General features: G+C 50.5%; 1 protein-coding gene across 1 annotated transcript in view; it reads left to right on the forward strand.

Annotated features, from left to right (window-relative positions):
- Positions 1 to 18852, forward strand: part of LOC147097548 (CD209 antigen-like protein C) — an 84072-nt gene that overhangs the window by 21145 nt on the left and 44075 nt on the right. The window contains exon 3 of the mRNA XM_085971484.1: positions 18530 to 18681. Coding sequence (XP_085827610.1) covers positions 18530 to 18681 — 152 coding nt within the window. The remainder of the gene's footprint in view (positions 1 to 18529; positions 18682 to 18852) is intronic.

An 18852-nucleotide genomic window follows, 5' to 3' on the forward strand; every position in this document is an offset into this window, starting at 1 on the left:
TCTCGAGGGGAGATGAGGAGAAATGTTTTCACTCTGAGAGTTGTGGGGATCAGGAACGCTCGACCTGAGAAGGTGGTGGAAGCTGATTCATCAATAATTTTAAAAGGGAGTTGGACGGGTATTTGAGGATGAGGAACTTCCAGGGTTACGGACAAAGAGCGGGGGAGGTGGGACTGAGCACGACTGCTCATTCAGAGAGGCAGCACAGGCACGACGGGCCGAATGGCCTCCTCCTGTGCTGTAAGTTTCTGTGATTCTATGATTCCATGACTTCAGGTCAAGCAAGGCCAAGAAACGCTCTCACAATCACACCTCCACTCCCCCGACAACTGACGAATCAGCACTCCTCCACGTTGGACAGTACTTGGAGCAAGGACTGAGGGAACTAAGTGCTCAGAATATACCCGGGTGGGGACTTCAGTGTCCACTACCCAGCGTGGCTCAACAGTGCGGCCAATGACTGAGCTCCCCACGTTCTGAGTGACACAGCAGCCAGACTGGACCTGCAACATGTGAGGAAACTGTAAAGTCTGTGGGTTGTGCAGTTAATAAATACACAGACTTCAGAAGTAACAAACAAACAGGTCTTTACTATTCGAAGGTCCGGGCGAATCTGCCCCAGCAATCCTGCCACAACACTTATATACTGGTGTGGTCACTATCGGTATTACAGTATACAGAAGCCAAACAAATAGTGCCACACCGAAAGTAGTCCTCTTAAAGGTGAACGGTTACATTCAATAGTTCCCTTAAAGGTAGACGGGTACATACACTACAATCCTCCCTTTTTAGCTTATTACTTACTAAGTCCATAGTGAACATACATTCTAACATATATACAGGTTTATGTAAGACAGTTCATAGATTCAGTCTTTCCGGGGGTTTCCGGATTCTGTCCGGATAACGCCGCAGTGGTGTCGTCATTTCAGGCGGGCTAGGAGGTGCTTCTGGCAAGGTCGATTCGGCTTGAAAAGCCGTGTCAGGTTCAGCTGACTCCAGTATCACTAGATCGGAAGTAGGTGTTCTGGGTATCTCAGTTTCAACATTACCCGGATAAGGTGGTGAAATCGGTTGCCCATTTGTGGCGGACCCTATGATTTGGTCAACATGGCACCTTATTATATTGTCTCCAATGTCCACGGTGTACATCAATGGCCCCAGCCTTTTCCCAATAGTTCCAGGCTGCCATTTCTCAGTACAGTAGTCCCGGGCCAAAACTCGTTGACCGATCTGGAAAGATCTAGTGACCCTGTCGTTCATGCCCTGGAATTGCCGGTTCTCTACGTCTCTTCTGACGTTTGGTTTTAGTAAATCCAGCCGGCATCTTAGGCGTCTATTACAGAACATCATTGCGGGAGTTTGATTTGTGACCGCATGTGTCGCATTTCGGTATGCCAACAAAAAGCTATCCACCTTATGTTGCAGACTTATATTTTCATTACTCATGGCCTTTACGGCCTTCTTGAAGGTCTGGACAAACCTTTCAGCCAATCCATTGGAGGCGGGATGGTATGGGGCTGACGTGTAATGTTTAACCCCATTGCTCTTTAAGAATTTCTTGAATTCTTCGGACACAAATTGTGGTCCATTATCAGAACAGATCTGTTCCGGCAGGCCATTCCGAGCAAACATAGTCCTTAACACTGTGATGGTTTTTTCCGTCGTGGTGGTGGTCATCTTAATTACTTCCGGCCACTTGGAGTGGGCATCCACCGCTATTAGAAACATCGAGTCCATAAATGGACCAGCAAAGTCGATGTGTACTCTTTGCCAAGGCGATGAGGGCCACTCCCATGGATGCAGAGGAGCCTGGGGTGGCGCGTTCTGAACCCTCTGACATCCTAGGCAGTTCTTCGTGATCTCCTCTATGTCTCCATCAATGCCTGGCCACCACACAAACGCTCTTGCTAGATTCTTCATCTTTACTCCCCCCAGATGTCCTTCGTGCAGCTCCTTTAGCACCTTCTTTTGGAGTTTGGGTGGAATCACCACTCTAGATCCACACATCAGGGTTCCTCGACACACTGACAGTTGTTCTTTCCTCTGTGCAAATGCTTGCAGTGTTGGTTCGCTCTGTGCTGGCCATCCCTCCACCGTTACCTCATAGACTCGTGAAAGAGTCGGGTCATTCCTTGTCTCATTCTCAATCATTGAGTTTGTTATCGGTAGACACTCCACTATGGATGAGTGGAACAACTCTACTGGGTCCACTATACTCGCTTCTTCTACCATCGGCAATGGCAAGCGTGACAACCCATCAGCATTTCCATGCTGTTTAGACCTTTTGTACTCAATTTCGTATTGGTGTGCCCCAAGTAACACGGACCACCTTTGTAACCTTTGTGCCGTCATGGTGGAAACGGCCTTATTTGGGTTGAATATGGACACCAACGGCTGGTGGTCTGTCAGCAATGTGAACTTTTTACATTGTAGGTAATGGTTGAATTTCTTCACGCCCCACACAAGACTGAGGGCCTCCCTATCTATTTGGGCGTAATTTCGCTCCGCGGGTGTCAATGATCGGGACGCGAAAGCCACTGGCCTTTCCGAGCCATTTGGTAGCCTGTGCGAGAGTACTGCCCCAATTCCGTACGGGGAAGCATTGCAAGCTAGACGAAGGGGTAATGCTGGGTTGAAATGAGCCAACACTTCTTCAGAGGTAATCAACTCCTTGCTTCTGCGAAAAGCCTTTTTGCATTCTTCACTCCACTTCCATGGTGTTTCTTTCCGCAACAGGTCATTCAGCGGATGCAGCACCGTGGATAAATTTGGCAGAAACTTGTGATAGTAATTAATCAACCCCAAGAATGATCTTAACTGTGATACGTTTCCTGGAGCGGGGGCCTTCACGACCGCTTCTATCTTTTCAGGTGACTTATGCAGTCCCTCTCGGTCAATGACATGACCGCAGTATGAGATCCGTTTTTGGAAGAACTCACACTTCTTGCGATTAACCCGAAGGCCATACTCCTTCAACCTGGTGAGTACCAGTTTCAAATTCGTGAGGTGTTCTTCCTCATCTTTTCCCGTGATTAAAATGTCATCTAAGTAGCACTGCGTGCTTGGAATTCCTTGTAACACCTGTTCCATGGCCCTCTGCCAAATTGCTGGCGCCGAAGCTACCCCAAAGACCAGTCTATTGTAGCGATACAAGCCTCTGTGAGTGTTGATGGTGAGGTACTGGCGTGACTCTTCCTCGACCTCCATCTGTAGATATGCTTGAGCCAGATCTATTTTCGTGAAATGCTTCCCTCCAGCCAATGAAGCAAAGATATCTTCAATCCGCGGAAGCGGGTATTGTACCGTGTGAAGCACCGGATTCACAGTAATCTTGAAATCTCCGCAGATACGGACCTTCCCCGGTCCCCCTGGCTTATTACTCGGTGGGGACTTCATGACGGGAACAATGGGCGTGGCCCACTCACTCCAGTCCACTTTTGACAGAACCCCTGATCATTCAAGTTCTTCCAGTTCTGCCTCCACAGCTGGTCGTATTGCGTAAGGTACCGATCTGGCCTTAAAAAACTTTGGGCTTGCATTTTCTGCAATCTTAACCTTTGCTTTAATACCTCGCAGTGTTCCCAGTCCTTGCTGGAATACCTCCTTAGCTTCGTCCAATATTCTGGACAACCGTTCAGGTTTGACATCCTCTTTTTCGGGATCCACCGTCATGGTGTTTAGTGACTGCCAGTCCAACTTTATTTTTCGGATCCACTCCCGTCCCAGAAGTGGTGGTCCTCCCTCAGGCAATACATACAGGTCCAACCGGTGATGATCTTTATCCTTGTATCTCACCTTGACTTCTATCATTCCGATGGGGAATACTTTGTGCCCCGTGTATGTCTGTAGTACTAGTTCCGTATCCCGTAGTGGAATATGCTTGAAAATTTTTTTATAGTCATGCTTATTCATGACCGTCAACGCCGATCTGGTGTCCACTTCCATTTTTACTTGGACCTTTGCAATCTGTAGCGTTATCCAGATAGTCTGTCGGTCAGCTTCATTGCTCACGTTGTGAATTCTCAGACTGTCCAGTCCTTTGCATATGGAGTGTGAGACCGACTTCTGTTCCCTCAGACTCTTCTTAGTCACCTCTTGTACCTTTCCGTACCATTTTTGTGGTGACTTCTTATTGTTGTACGTTGCTCCTGACCGGCATACCTTAGCTATGTGCCCGATCTTGCCACATTTCCTGCATTCTTGGTTTTTAACCCAGCATTGATTCCGGTCGTGTGTTGTCTTCCCACAACGGTAGCATTTTGTTGTGCTCGAAGTAATTTGGTCCACCCCTAGTGCCGCCGCCTTTAGCTGCATTTCCGCCGTTCCTTTCGCTGCGGCTTCGTGCGATGCAGCTATGAGGACAGCCCTGTCCAGTGTGAGGTCATTTTCTTCCAGTAGTCTCTTCTGCGTTCCTTCTTTGGACAATCCGCATACGAACTTGTCACGCAGTGCCTCTGTCAGATTTCCTCCAAACTGGCAGTATTTCGCTATCCTACGCAGTTCGACCAAGTATTCCGCATTGCTTTCGTCTTTCCTCTGCGTTCTTGCGTAGAATTTGAATCGTTCAGCCAGCATCAACGGTGTGGGGTTCAAGTGATCCTTCAGCACTGCTGCAATATCATCGAAAGTCTGATCTGCCGGTTTAGCTGGTGAGAGAAGATGCTTCAACAACCCGAATGTTTTCGCACCCATCGTGTTAAGTAAGGTTAAAGCTTTTTCCTCCTTAGCTATTTTGTTAGCCTTACAATGTATCTCAATACGTTCTACGTACGTGGCCCAGTCTTCTATCTCCGAATTGAACTCGTTGATGTCCGCCCGCTTAGGCATCTTTCTTTCCTTGGGTACAACACAAGTATTTCTTCAGGTATTCTTATTTATTTGTTTATTTCTAAGATGGCGGTTTTCCCGCGAAAATGGCGGTTTCCCGCTCTTTCCTTCTCACCCCGCCCACTTCAATCGTCTTCTCCGCCTAATGGCGGCTTCCCGCGTTTCTTCCCTGGTGGAAGGGGTACGCTTCCCCACAGCGGACAGGTTCAGCCGCTGGGCTGGCTTCCGCACAGCTCCCCTTACTCGGCTCTGTCTTTTCCTCCCGCCCGCACGGCTCTACCGGCGCTGGGTACCCCGTTGGTGGAGAACAGTTCAGCCGCTGGACTGGCTCTCGCACAGTCTCTCTCCCCTTGCTCGGCTCTGTCTCTCTCTCCCACCCGCACGGTTCCTGTTCGCCTCCCAGCCCTCTCGCAGACCGGTGTTTCCCTCCCCGGCTGCGCTGGGTTTCTCTTCCCGCGCCTACTCCCAGTCTCAGCGCTTCGTGGCTGCGGTCGCTGCCCGGCTTCTCCTGCCGATCGCGGTCCGGCTGTCACCCGACGCCGTTGGACCCGACTTCTGACCGGCTCAGCTCCCCCTCGACCGAGGTCGAGTGCTCTGCCTTTATCCTCCGGATATTCTCTACACCTTCCCCTACTCACAGTCTCCGCGGCCACCTTGTTTCCTGCTGATCGGCTCACTCCGCACCGTGGTAGAAGGATAGTCAGTGCCTGTTGCAGACGGAAGCTTTTGTTGCTAAAGTCTTCCACCTTTCTCCTGCTGCAGCCTCGTGTTTTCTTCCAGCAGCACGACGAGGGCGGTTGCCTCTCTTCGACGCTCTTTAGTTGCTTTGGTAGTCTTGCCGCAGGGTACGATCGGACTCGTCGCCACTGTAAAGTCTGTGGGTTGTGCAGTTAATAAATACACAGACTTCAGAAGTAACAAACAAACAGGTCTTTACGATTCGAAGGTCCGGGCGAATCTGCCCCAGCAATCCTGCCACAACACTTATATACTGGTGTGGTCACTATCGGTATTACAGTATACAGAAGCCAAACAAATAGTGCCACACCGAAAGTAGTCCTCTTAAAGGTGAACGGTTACATTCAATAGTTCCCTTAAAGGTAGACGGGTACATACACTACAGAAACCTTCATAAAAATAGACACTATTTCACCTCGTCCACTCCAACCTGCTCGTCACAAAATTGTCTGTCGACTATAGCATTGGTACGAGTGAGCCCTGCGCAGTCCTGGGGAAATCAACGTCCCATCTCCACTTCTGTAATCTGGGCTTCATCCAGCACCTTGGAATGAGCCTTTGGTTCAATGGTTGCAATCCTGCCTCGGAGTCAGAAGGTGCAGGGCTCGAATCCCACTGCAGACAGTGCCAGCGAGTGGAGCCCAGGGTAGAGTCTCTCAATACTGGGCTGGCATCCAGCGGGGTTCTCATGTCTGATGAGTGTCAGAGGCCCCCATTTATCCGAAGGGTAGGTGGGGCCTTTAGCCTTGGTGGAGATGGTGCTCTGAACAATACAATCCTGTGCGGAAGGCAACAGGAAACACCTCAGCTACTCATTCCTGGTCAGAGGCTCAAGAAATCATGGCGGAGAAATTGAATCAGACTGAGCCCATTGTACTGGTGCCTAAGGGTCCAATATGGCGGGTGGGGAGCGCGTTCATTCCGCGCTGGAAGTGCGCTGGTCCCCATTGTTAAATGTTCCTCCATAGGCGTCCAGGGCATGTGCCTGAAACATGTGTTTGACACTTTGTACATGGAACTAGGGGGCATGAGACCTTTACACAATCCGTCAGTGAGTGACTGCAGCGTGCGCCGTGCTCGCTGCGATCAGTAATCTCAGCAAATTGGCAACCAAACCAGCCATCCTTAAAGGGGCCCCTGGAGGCTGACACCTGAATGGTGAAGTGATCATATTTTTACTTCCCTCATTGTGAAGCCGGGAAGAGCAGGAATTCTCCTCCCAAATCCACATTAATTCTATGGGCCGCTGCCTGCAACCTCTCATCCACCCACCACACACCCCACCCCGCCGATTGCCCACCCTCCCCCGACCGTCTCTCCACTCCCCCTCCTGACTGCCCGCCCCCTCAACCCCAAACTCTCCAAACGACCTCTGCTGGTGTCTGGGTCAGCCAATCATGGTGTTTCCTGGGTCTGGGGAGCTCCCTCTTGGGCCTGGGACCAGCGAGCTCCCTCTGGGGCCTGGGACCAGCAAGCTCCCTCTGGGGCCTGGGACCAGCGAGCTCCCTCTGGGGCCCGGGACCAGCGAGCTCCCTCTGGGACCTGGGACCAGCGAGCTCCCTCTGGGGCCTGGGTCTGGGGAGCTCCCTCTGGGGCGTGGATCTGGGGAGCTCCCTCTGGGGCCTGGGTCTGTGGAGCTCCCTCTGGGGCCTGGGCCTGGGGAGCTCCCTCTGGGGCCTGGGCCTGGGGTGCTCCCTCTGGGGCCTGGGTCTGGGGAGCTCCCTCTGGGGCCTGGGACTGGGGAGCTCCCTCTGGGGCATGGGTCTGGGGAGCTCCCTCTGGGGCCTGGGTCTGGGGAGCTCCCTCTGGGGCCTGGGACTGGGGAGCTCCCTCTGGGGCCTGGGACTGGGGAGCTCCCTCTGGGGCCTGGGACTGGGGAGCTCCCTCTGGGGCCTGGGTCTGGGGAGCTCCCTCTGGGGCCTGGGTCTGGGGAGCTGCCTCTGGGGCCTGGGTCTGGGGAGCTGCCTCTGGGGCCTGGGTCTGGGGAGCTCCCTCTGGGGCCTGGGACTGGGGAGCTCCCTCTGGGGCCTGGGTCTGGGGAGCTGCCTCTGGGGCCTAGGTCTGGGGAGCTTCCTCTGGGGCCTGGGTCTGGGGAGCCCCCTCTGGGGCCTGGGTCTGTGGAGCTGCCTCTGGGGCCTGGGTCTGGGGAGCCCCCTCTGGGGCCTGGGTCTGTGGAGCTGCCTCTGGGGCCTGGGTCTGGGGAGCTCCCTCTGGGGCCTGGGTCTGGGGAGCTCCCTCTGGGGCCTGGGTCTGAGGAGCTGCCTCTGGGGCCTGGGTCTGGGGAGCTCCCTCTGGGGCCTGGGCCCAGTGATTTGCCACTGGGGCATTTTTAAAATTTTGTTCATGGGATGTGGGCTTCGCTGGCAAGGCCAGCATTTATTTCCCATCCCTAATTGCCCTCGAGAAGGTGGTGGTGAGCCGCCTTCTTGAACCGCTGCAATCCGTGCGGTGAAGATACGCCCACAGTGCTGTTAGGGAGGGAGTTCCAGGATTTTGATCCAGCGACAATGAAGGATCGGCGATATATTTCTAAGTCAGGATGGTGTGTGGCTTGGAGGGGAACTTGGAGGTGGTGGTGTTCCCATGCGCCTGCTGCCCTTGTCCTTCTAGGTGGAAGAGGTCGCAGGTTTGGGAGGTGCTGCTGAAGAAGCCTTGGCGAGTTGCTGCAGTGCATCTTGTAGATGGTACATACTGCAGCCACAGTACGCCGGTGGTGGAAGGAGTGAATGTTTAAGGTGATGGATGAGGTGCCAATCTAGCGGGCTGCTTTGTCCTGTATGGTGTCGAGCTTCTTGAGTGTTGTTGGAGCTGCACTCATCAGGCAAGTGAAGAGTATTCCATCACACTCCTTACTTGTGACTTGTAGATGGTGGAAAGGCTCTGGGGGCGTCAGGAGGTGAGACACTCACCGCAGAATACCTAGCCTCTGACCTGCTGTTGTTGCCACAGTATTTATGTGACTGGTCCAGTTAAGTTTCTGGTCAATGGTGATCCCGAGGATGTGGATGGTGGGGGATTCTGCAATGGTAATGCCATTGAATATCAAGTGGCGTTGGTTAGACTCTCGGTTGTTTGAGATAATCATTGCCTGGCACCTGTGTGCCGCCAAAGTTACCTGCCTCTGATCAGCCCAAGCCTGAATGTCCTCCAGGTCTTGTTGCATGCGGGCATGGACTGCTTCATTATCTGAGGAGTTGTGAATGGCACTGGACACTGTGCAGTCATCAGCGAACATCCCCATTTCTGACCTTATTTTGGAGGGAAGGTCATTGATGAAGCAGCTGAAGACTACAGAAAATTCATAAATGGGTTTAGAATGCATGTACATAAACGCACAAAGTGTGGTGAATAAGGTTGGTGAGCTACAAGCACAATTAGCCATGTGGCAATATGATGTTGTGGCAATAACGGAAACGTGGCTTAAAAATGGTGAGGACTGGGCACTTAATATTCAAGGGTACAAGGTGTTCAGAAAAGATAGGGAAGGAAAAAAGGGAGGTGGGGTGGCAGTGCTGATTAAGGAAGACATTGTAGTGCTGGAAAGGGAGGATGTTCTTGAGGGGACAAAGACAGAATCCATTTGGTTAGAGTTGAGGAGCAATACGGGTATGATCACGCTATTGGGGGTATTCTATAGGCCTCCAAATAGTGAGAGGGAGGTAGAGGAGCAAATCTGCATGGAAATCGCAGACATATGCAAGAGCTATAGAGTGGTGATATTGGGGGACTTTAATTACCCAAATATCGATTGGGATAATGCTAGGGTAAAGGGAAAGGAGGGGGAGGAATTTCTGAAATGTGTTCAGGAGAATTTCCTGGACCAGTATGTTCTTGGCACAACTAGGAAGGAGGCATTGCTGGATCTGGTGCTGGGGAATGAGATGGGCCAGGTCGACCAAGTGTCTGTGGGAGAACACTTGGGTACGAGTGATCATCGTATCATAAGATTTAGATTAGCAATGGAGAAGAACAAGGAACAATCTAGAGTGGAACTTCTAAACTGGAATAGGGCTAACTTCAATGGGATGCAAAAGTATCTAGCCAGGGTAAAATGGAGCCAAAGACTGACAGGAAAAACTGTAATGGAACAATGGGTGATCTTTAAGGAGGAGATGTTCCAAGTACAGGCTAGGTACATTCCAATAAGAGGGAAGGGTAAGGGAACCAAAGCAAGGGCTCCTTGGATGACGAGGGAGATAGAGAAGATGATGAAACAAAAAAAGAGGGTGTATGATGAATGTCAGGTGAATTCTTCAAGGGACAACCAGACCAAATACAATAAGTTGAGAGGTGAAGTGAGGATGAAAATAAGATTGGCAAAGAGAGAATATGAGAGTAGAATGGCAGTTAACATAAAAGGGAACCCAAAAATCTTCTACCAGCATGTAAACAGTAAGCGGGTAGTAAGAGGCGGGATGGGGCCTATTAGGGACAAAGAAGGTGATATATGCTTAGAGGCAGGGCTGGAATACTCAATGAGTACTTTGTATCGGTGTTTACTAAGGAGGTGGATGCTGATAAAATATCAGTAGAAGTGGAAAAGGTAGAAGCAATGGAAGGGGTGAAAATTGATAGACAGGATGTACTAGAAAGGCTGGGTATGCTTAGAGTGGATAAGTCGCCTGGTCCAGATGGCTTGCATCCCAGGTTTCTAAGGGATTTGGGGGAGGAGATAGTGGAAGGGCTTGCCTTAATATTCCAATCTTCCCTCAATGCAGGGGAGGTGCCTGAAGATTGAAAAGTGGCAAATGTGACACTATTGTTCAAGAAAGGGTGTAAGGACAATCCTAGTAACTACAGGCCGGTCAGTTTAACATCAGTGGTGGGTAAAGTTTTAGAAATAATAATCAAGGAAAAAGTTAACGGGCACTTGGAGAGGTTTAAGCTAATTAAGAAGAGCCAACACGGATTTGTAAAAGGCAGATTGTGTTTGACTAATCTAATTGAATTTTTTGATGAAGTAACAGGGAGGATTGATGAAGGGAATGCAATGGATGTTGTCTACATGGATTTTTGGAAGGCGCTTGACAAAGTACCACATAGAAGGCTGGTTAACAAAGTTGAGGCTCCTGGAATAGGTGGGTCAGTGGCAGCTTGGATAAGGAATTGGCTTAAGGACAGAAAACAGCGAGTTGTAGTAAATAAAACCAGAAAATGCTGGAAATACTCAGCAGGTCAGGCAGCATCTGTGGAGAGAGAACCGGAGTTAACGTTTCAGGTCGATGACCCTTCATCAGAGCTGGAAAAAGCTGGAGATGGAACAGGTTTTTAAGCAAGTGTAGGGGCCAGGAAAGGGGGGAGGGGAGGAAAGAACAAAAGGGAAGGTCTGTGATAGGATGGAAGGCAGGAGAGATTAAGAGACATTAAGAGATGGTACAAGGCAAAAGGAGATGGTAATGGGACAAGTTAAGAAACAAAAGATGGCTCTAGCTGAAGTGTAAATGGCGCTGGCAGAATGAAAGACAGCCATGTGAGAGAGAGAAAAAAATGGAAAAAAGAGAATAGGGGCAGAGGTTATGGTCTGGAATTGTTGAACTCTATGTTGAGTCCAGAAGGCTGTAAAGTGCCTAATCGAAAGATGAGGTGCTGTTCCTCCAGCTTACGTTGAGCTTCATTGGAACAGTGTAAGAGGCAGAGGACGGTGAGGTCAGAGTGGGAGTGGAGCGGAGAGTTAAAGTGACAGGCGACCGGAAACTCGGGGTCACCCTTACGGACTGAACGGAGTTGTTCTGCAAAGCGGTCACCCAATCTGCGTTTGGTCTCTCCAATGTAGGGGAGACCACATCGTGAGCAGCGAATACAGTATACTAAATTGCAAGAAGTACAAGTAAATCGCTGTTTCACCTGGAAGGAGTGTTTGGGGCCCTGGACAGTGGGAAGGGTGGAGGTAAAAGGGCATGTGTTGTATCTCCTGTGCTTGCCCAGGAAGGTGCCGGGCGAAGGGGAAGGGCTGTTGGGGGTGATAGATGAGTAGACCAAGGTGTCGCGGAGGGAGCATTCCCTTCGGAATGCTGAAAGGGGAGGTGAGGGGAAGATGTGTTTGGTGGTGGGATCACGCTGGAAGTGATGGAAATGGCGCAGAATGATCCGTTGAACGTGGAGGCTGGTGGGGTGAAAGGTGATGACATTGCTGGTCATCGTCCAAAATTCTATAGACTCTGGAATAGTTCCCATGGTTTGGAGGGTAGCTAATGTAACCCCACTATTTAAAAAAGGTGGTAGAGATAAAACGGGGAATTATAGACCAGTAAGCCTGACATCGGTAGTGGGGAAAATGCTAGAGCCCATTATAAAAGATGTAATAGCAGAACACTTGGAAAACAGTGACAGGATCGGAAAAAGTCAACATGGATTTACAAAAGGTAAATCATGCTTGACTAATCTACTGGAATTTTTTGAGGATGTAACTGCTAGAATAGATAAGGGAGAACCAGTGGATGTGGTGTATTTGGACTTTCAGAAGGCTTTCGATAAGGTCCCGCATAAGAGATTGGCGTGCAAAGTTAAAGCACATGGGATTGGGGGTAAGGTACTGACTTGGGTAGAGAACTGGTTGGCGGACAGGAAGCAAAGAGTTGGAATAAACGGGTCTTTTTCCGAGTGGCAGGCAGTGACTAGTGGGGTACCGCAGGGATCGGTGCTAGGACCCCAGCTGTTAAAAATATATATTCATGATCTAGACAAGGGAACTAGATGTAATATCTCCAAATTTGCAGATGACACAAAGCTGGGTAGGCGTGTGTGCTGTGAGGAGGATGCAGGGAAACTCCAGTATGATTTGGACAGGTTGGGTGATTGGGCAGATGCATGGTAGATGCAATGTAATGTGAATAAATGTGAGGTTACCCACTTTGGTGGCAAAAACAGGAAAAGAACGGCAATAGATTGGGAGAAGGGGAAGTGCAACGAGACCTGGGTGTCCTTGTGCACCAGTCGCTGAAGGTAAGCATGCAGGTGCAGCAGGCGGTTAAGAAGGCAAATGGTATGTTGGCCTTCATAGCGAGAGGATTCGAGTACAGGTGCAATGATGTCTTGCTGCAGTTGTACAGGGCCTTGGTGAGACCACACCTTGAGTATTGTGTGCAGTTTTGGTTGCCTTACCTGAGGAAGGATGTTCTTGCTATGGAGGGAGTGCAGTGAAGATTCACCAGACTGATACCTGGGATGGCAGGAATGACGTATGAAGAGAGATTGGGTCGATTAGGCTTATATTCGCTAGAGTTTAGAAGAATGAGAGGGGATCTCATTGAAACTTATAAAATTCTAACAGGACTAGACAGACTAGGTGCAGGAAGGATGTTCCCGATGGCGGGGGATTCCAGAACCAGGGGTCACAGTCTAAGGATAAGGGGTAAGTTATTTAGGACTAAGATGAGGAGGAATTTCTTCACCCAGAGAGTGGTAAACCTGTGGAATTCTTTACCGCAGAAGGCAGTTGAGGCCAACTTATTAAATATATATTCAAGAAGGAGTTAGATATATTTCTTAAGGCTAAAGAGATCATGGGACATGGGGAGAAAGCAGGGACAGGGTACTGAATTTGGATGATCAGCCATGATCTCATTAAATGGCAGAACAGGCTCGATGGACCGAATGGCCTACTCCTGCTCCTATCTTCTATGTTTCTATGTTTCTCTGACAAGGGGAACCCTATTGTGGTTTCGGGAGGGAGGGGAAGGGGTGAGAGCAGAAATGCGGGAAATAGAATGGACACGGTCAAGAGCCGTGTCAACCACGGTAGAGGGGAATCCTCGATTGAGGAAAAAGGAAGACACGTCGGAAGCACTAGTATGGAAGGTGGCATTGTCAGAGCAGATGCGGCAGAGACAGAGAAACTGGGAGAATGGAATAGAGTCCTTACAGGAGGCGGGGTGGGAGGAAGTGTAGTCCAGGTAGCTGTGGGAGTCAGTGGGCTTGTAGTGAATGTTTGTCAATAGCCTATCCCCAGAGATGGAGACGGAGAAGTCGAGGAAGGGAAGAGAAGAGTCGGAGATGGACCATGTGAAGGTGAGGGAAGGGTGGAAATTGGAAGCAAAGTGAATGAAATTTTCTAGCTCAAGGCGAGAGCAGGAAATGGCACCGATACAGTCATCAATGTACCGGAAAAATAGGTGAAGGAGGGGCCCTGAGTAGGACTGGAACAAGGAATGTTCCACATATCCCACCGAAAGGTAGGCATAGCTAGGACTCATGCGGGTTGCCATAGCAATTTGGAGGAAGTGAGTGGAGTCAAAGGAGAAGTTGTTCAAATTGAGAACAAGTTCAGCCAGGTGGAGGAGGGTGGTGGTGGATGGGGACTGGCTGGGCCTCTGTTCAAGGAAGAAGCAGAGCACCCTCGGGCCGTCCTGGTGGGGGATGGATGTGTAGAGGGATTGGATGTCCATAGTGAAAAGGAAATGTTTGGGGCCAGGAAACTGGAAACTGTTAAAGTGGTGGAGGGCGTCGGAAGAGTCGCGGATGTAGTTGGGAAGAGACATGACAAAGGGAGAAAAAATAGAGTCGAGATCGGAAGAGATAAGTTCCGTGGGGCAAGAACAGGCTGAAATGATGCGTCTACCAGGGCAGTCCTGTTTGTGGATCTTGGGAAGGAGGTAGAAGCGGGCTGTGCGGGGTTGGGGGACTATGAGGTTGGTGACCGTGGAGGGAAGATCTGCAGAGGAGATGATGGTCTTGGAAACGGTGACTTGATGTTCGGTAGTGGGGTCATGGCCCAGGCGGAGGTAGGAGGAGGTGTCGGAGAGTTGCCCTTCAGCCTCCGCTAGGTAGAGGTCGGTTCGCCAAACAACAACAGCACCACCCTTGTCAGCAGGTTTAATGACAATGTCGGGGTTGGATCTGAGAGAATGGAGTGCTGTCTTATGGAGTTGTGGTAAATGGCTGTTTTTCAGACTGGAGGATGATAGACCGTGGTGTTCCCCAAGGGTCAGTGCTGGGGCCACTGCTTTTTTTGATACAGTATATATAAATGACCTGGATATTGGAATACAGAGTAGAATTTCTAAATTTGCCAATGACACCAAACTTGGTGTGAGGTGATGCATTTTGGCAGAAGAAACAGGGAGAGGCAATATACACTTAATGGCACAGTTTTAAAGAGTGTGCAGGGACAGCGGGACCTGGGAGTTGATGTGCATAGGTCCCTGAAGGTGGCGGGATATATTGAGAGAGTGGTTAACAAAGCATATGGGATCTTGGGCCTCATAAATAGAGGTATTGAGTACAAAAGTAGAGAAGTTATGCTGAACCTTTATAAAGCGCTGGTTAGGCCACAACTGGAGTATTGCTGCAAAAAAGGTGGTAGAGAAAAAGCGGGGAATTATAGACTGGTAAACCTGACATCGGTAGTGGGGAAAATGCTAGAATCTATTATAAAAGATGTAATAGCAGAGCACTTGGTAAGCAGTGACAGGATCGGACAAAGTCAACATGGATTTACAAAAGGTAAATCATGCTTGACTGATCTGGAATTTTTTGAGGATGTAACTGGTAAAATAGATAAGGGAGAACCAGTGGATGTGGTGTATTTGGACTTTCAGAAGGCTTTCGACAAGGTCCCACATAAGAGATTAGCATGCAAAATTAAGGCACATGGGTTTGGGGGCAAGGTATTGACTTGGATAGAGAACTGGTTGGCGGACAGAAAGCAAAGAGTTGGAATAAACGGGTCGTTTTCCGAGTGGCAGGCAGTGACTAGTGGGGTACCGCAAGGATCGGTCCTAGGACCCCAGCTGTTCACAATATATATTAATGATCTGGACGAGGGAATTGGATGTAATATCTCCAAATTTGCAGACGACACAAAGCTGGGTGGGAGGGTAAGCTGTGAGGAGGATGTCGTGAAACTCCAGTACGATTTGGACAGATTGGGTGATTGGGCAGAAACATGGCAAATGCACTGTAATGTGGATAAATGTGAGGTTATCCACTTTGGTGGCAAAAACAGGAAGGCAGATTATTATTTGAATGGCAATAGATTGGGAGAAGTGGAAGTGCAAAGAGACCTGGGTGTTCTTGTGCACCAGTCGCTGAAGGTAAGCATGCAGGTGCAGCAGGCGGTTAAGAAGGCAAATGGTATGTTGGCCTTCGTAGCAAGAGGGTTCGAGTACAGGAACAAGGATGTCTTGCTACAGTTGTACAGGGCCTTGGTGAGACCGCACCTTGAGTATTGTGTGCAGTTTTGGTCGCCTTACCTGAGGAAGGACGTCCTTGCCATGGAAGGAGTGCAGCGAAGATTCACCAGGCTGATACCTGGGATGGCAGGAATGACGTATGAGGAGAGATTGTGTCGATTGGGATTATACTCACTGGAGTTTAGAAGATTGAGAGGGGATCTCATCGAAACCTATAAAATTCTGTCAGGCCTGGACAGACTAGATGCAGGAAGGATGTTTATGATGGCCGGGGAGTCCAGAACCAGGGGTCATAGTCTAAGGATAAGGGGTAAGCCATTTAGGACTGAAATGAGGAGGAATTTCTTCACCCAGAGACTGGTGAACCTGTGGAATTCTCTGCCACAGAGGGCGGTGGAGGCCAGTTCATTAAATATATTCAAAAACGAGTTGGATATATTTCTTAAGGCTAAAGGGATCAAGGGATATGGGGAGAAGGCAGGGACAGGGTACTGAATTTGGATGATCAGCCATGATCTCATTGAATGGTGGAGCAGGCTCGAAGGGCCGAATGGCCTACTCCTGCTCCTATCTTCTATGTTTCTATGTTTCTAAGTTCTGGTCACTACACTTTAGGAAGGATGTGAAGGCCCTTGAGAGGGTGCAGAAGAGATTTACCAGAATGGTTCCGGGGATGAGGTATCTTAACTACAAGGACAGTTTGGAGAAGTTGGATTTGTTTTCAGTAGAGCAAAGGAGGTTGAGGGGTTATTTGATAGATGTGTACAAGATTATGACGGGTTTGGATAGGCTAGACGGGGAAAGGCTGTTCCCACTAGTTGATGGTACAAGGACTAGGGGACACAGATTTAAGGTTTTGTGCAAGAGATACAGGGGGGGATTTGAGGAAAAACTTTTTTACGCAGCGAGTGGTGCGGACCTGGAATTCGCTGCCGACGGAAGTGGTGGAAGCGGAGACATTCAATGTTTTCAAGGGGAGACTGGATCGGCAATTGAGGGAAATAAACTTGCAGGGCTCCGTGGATAGAGCGTGGGAATGGGACTGACTGGATTGCTCTACAGAGAGCCGGCATAGACTCGATGGGCTCAATGGCCTCCTTTGCTGACGTTATGACTTTATGACTCTATAGGGGGAAAAATTCAGATGGTTGCGCCTCCCATTAGCGCCTTAAGAGGGCGCTAATGGGATGCAAACCAACTAGTGCCTGGGCGCGGCACTTCCCACGCCTCCCGCAAAACTCAGCGGGAGGTTAGTGGTGGCGATAACCGGTAGCACCCTGCGGCGCTGCGCCGCTGGTGATGACATCATTGGCATGCAAAGCGCCCCGCTCACGCCCCGGCCACGATCTTCGGGAGCATCCCCTGACTTACCGCCGGGCGCTATGTCCGACGGGGTCAGGGGGGCGTACCTGCGGCCGGGGAGGCGCAATTTAAAGGCGAGTTGCGGGCGGCCATTTTTGTTGCTGGCCAGCTGCCAGCACCTGCCTGCGCTCCCATTCCAGACCTCCTGAAACGAACCCCCCCCTGCCGCCCAGCTGGGCCCCAGGTCGCGCTGCACAAGGCCCCTCCCCTTTAAGAAGGGGAGGAAGGCCTGCAATACCGCGGCGCGTGTGGCGCTGCGGCACATAACGCTGCAATATTGACTCGCAGCGCCCCAAGAGGGATGCAGGGCGCTTCCAGTAGCGCCCCGCTTCCCCCTTGGGGCGCAACCACTCAAGTTCCAGTGCGGGGGCGCTAATTTTTCTGGGGCACTACTCAATTTTTAGCCCTATGACTCTATGGTTGGGCCTAGGACACTCCCCTGAGGAACTCCTGCAGCGATGTCCTGGGGCTGTGATGATTGACCTCCAACCACCACAAAGATCTTGCTTTGTGCTAGGTATGACTTCAGCTAGTGGAGAGTTTTCCCCCCGATTCCCATTGACTTCAGTTTTACTAGGGTTCCTTGATGGCACACCCAGTCAAATGCTGCATTGATGTCAAGGACAGTCACTCTCACCTCACCTGTGGAATTCAGCTCCTTTGTCCATGTTTGGACCAAGGCTGTAATGAGGCCAGGAGCAGAGTGGTCTTGGCGGAACCCAAACAGGGCATCAGTGAGCAGGCTATTGGTGAGTAAGTGCTGCTTGATAGCACTGTCGATGACACCTTCCATCACTTGGCTGATGATTCAGAGTAGACTGATGGGGCGGTAATTGACTGTCTTGGATTTTGGGACTGGGGAGCTGCCTTTGGGGCCTGGGTTTGGGGAGCTGCCTCTGGGTCTGGGGAGCTGCCTCTGGGGCCTGGGTCTGTGGAGCTGCCTCTGGGGCCTGGGTCTGTGGAGCTGCCTCTGGGGCCTGGGTCTGGGGAGCTGCCTCTGGGGCCTGTGTCTGGGGAGCTGCCTCTGGGGGCTGGGTCTGTGGAGCTGCCTCTGGGGCCTGGGTCTGTGGAGCTGCCTCTTGGGCCTGGGTTTGGGGAGCTCCCTCTGGGGCCTGGGTCTGGGGAGCTCCCTCTGGGGCCTGGGATCAGCGAGCTGCCTCTGGGACCATGACTGGGGCCTGCAGCTCGCCAGTAATAAACCATTGGGGCCGGAGGATCAATTTCCTGTGGTCCTGCCATGGGCCACTTTAGTCGCGCAGTGTGCGCTGCACCGAGATCGCGTCTGATTCAGGCGAGATCCAATTACTCGGCTCTGAAGTGTGAGCCTCTGAGTTGGACATGCCCTGGGGCGGATACTCGATGGTCTGTAACCAGAAGTTTTACAATGCTGGGTAAAACCTCGGTAAATGAGGAGATTGTGAGGTGCTGTAATGCCCCAGCTGTTTCTAACATTTATTTAAATGTCTTCACAGATCTGACTCATTTCCATTGTCCTGACCACTGGAGCCGGTTCCAGCCAAACTGTTATTACATTTCATTAAACATGAAAAACTGGGCAGATGCCCAGGAATCCTGTGTATCAATGGATGCCAATCTTGTTGTCATTAACAGTGCTGAGGAACAGGTAGGAGTTTATTATATTTTCAAACTCACCAACAGCTGATAATTTGTCAGCGTGCTCAGTGATGATGTAGAACCATAAGGACAGAGGCCATTCGGCCCGCACTCCTGTGCTGATACTAGCTCTTTAACTGGATCTAGCTACATTAAACATATATTCCTGCCCTTTCCCCAA

This window comes from Somniosus microcephalus, chromosome 31 (assembly GCF_052327205.1).
Source record: "Somniosus microcephalus isolate GS21.2 chromosome 31, FLI_Smic_1.0, whole genome shotgun sequence".
In the NCBI taxonomy this organism is placed as follows: domain Eukaryota; kingdom Metazoa; phylum Chordata; class Chondrichthyes; order Squaliformes; family Somniosidae; genus Somniosus; species Somniosus microcephalus.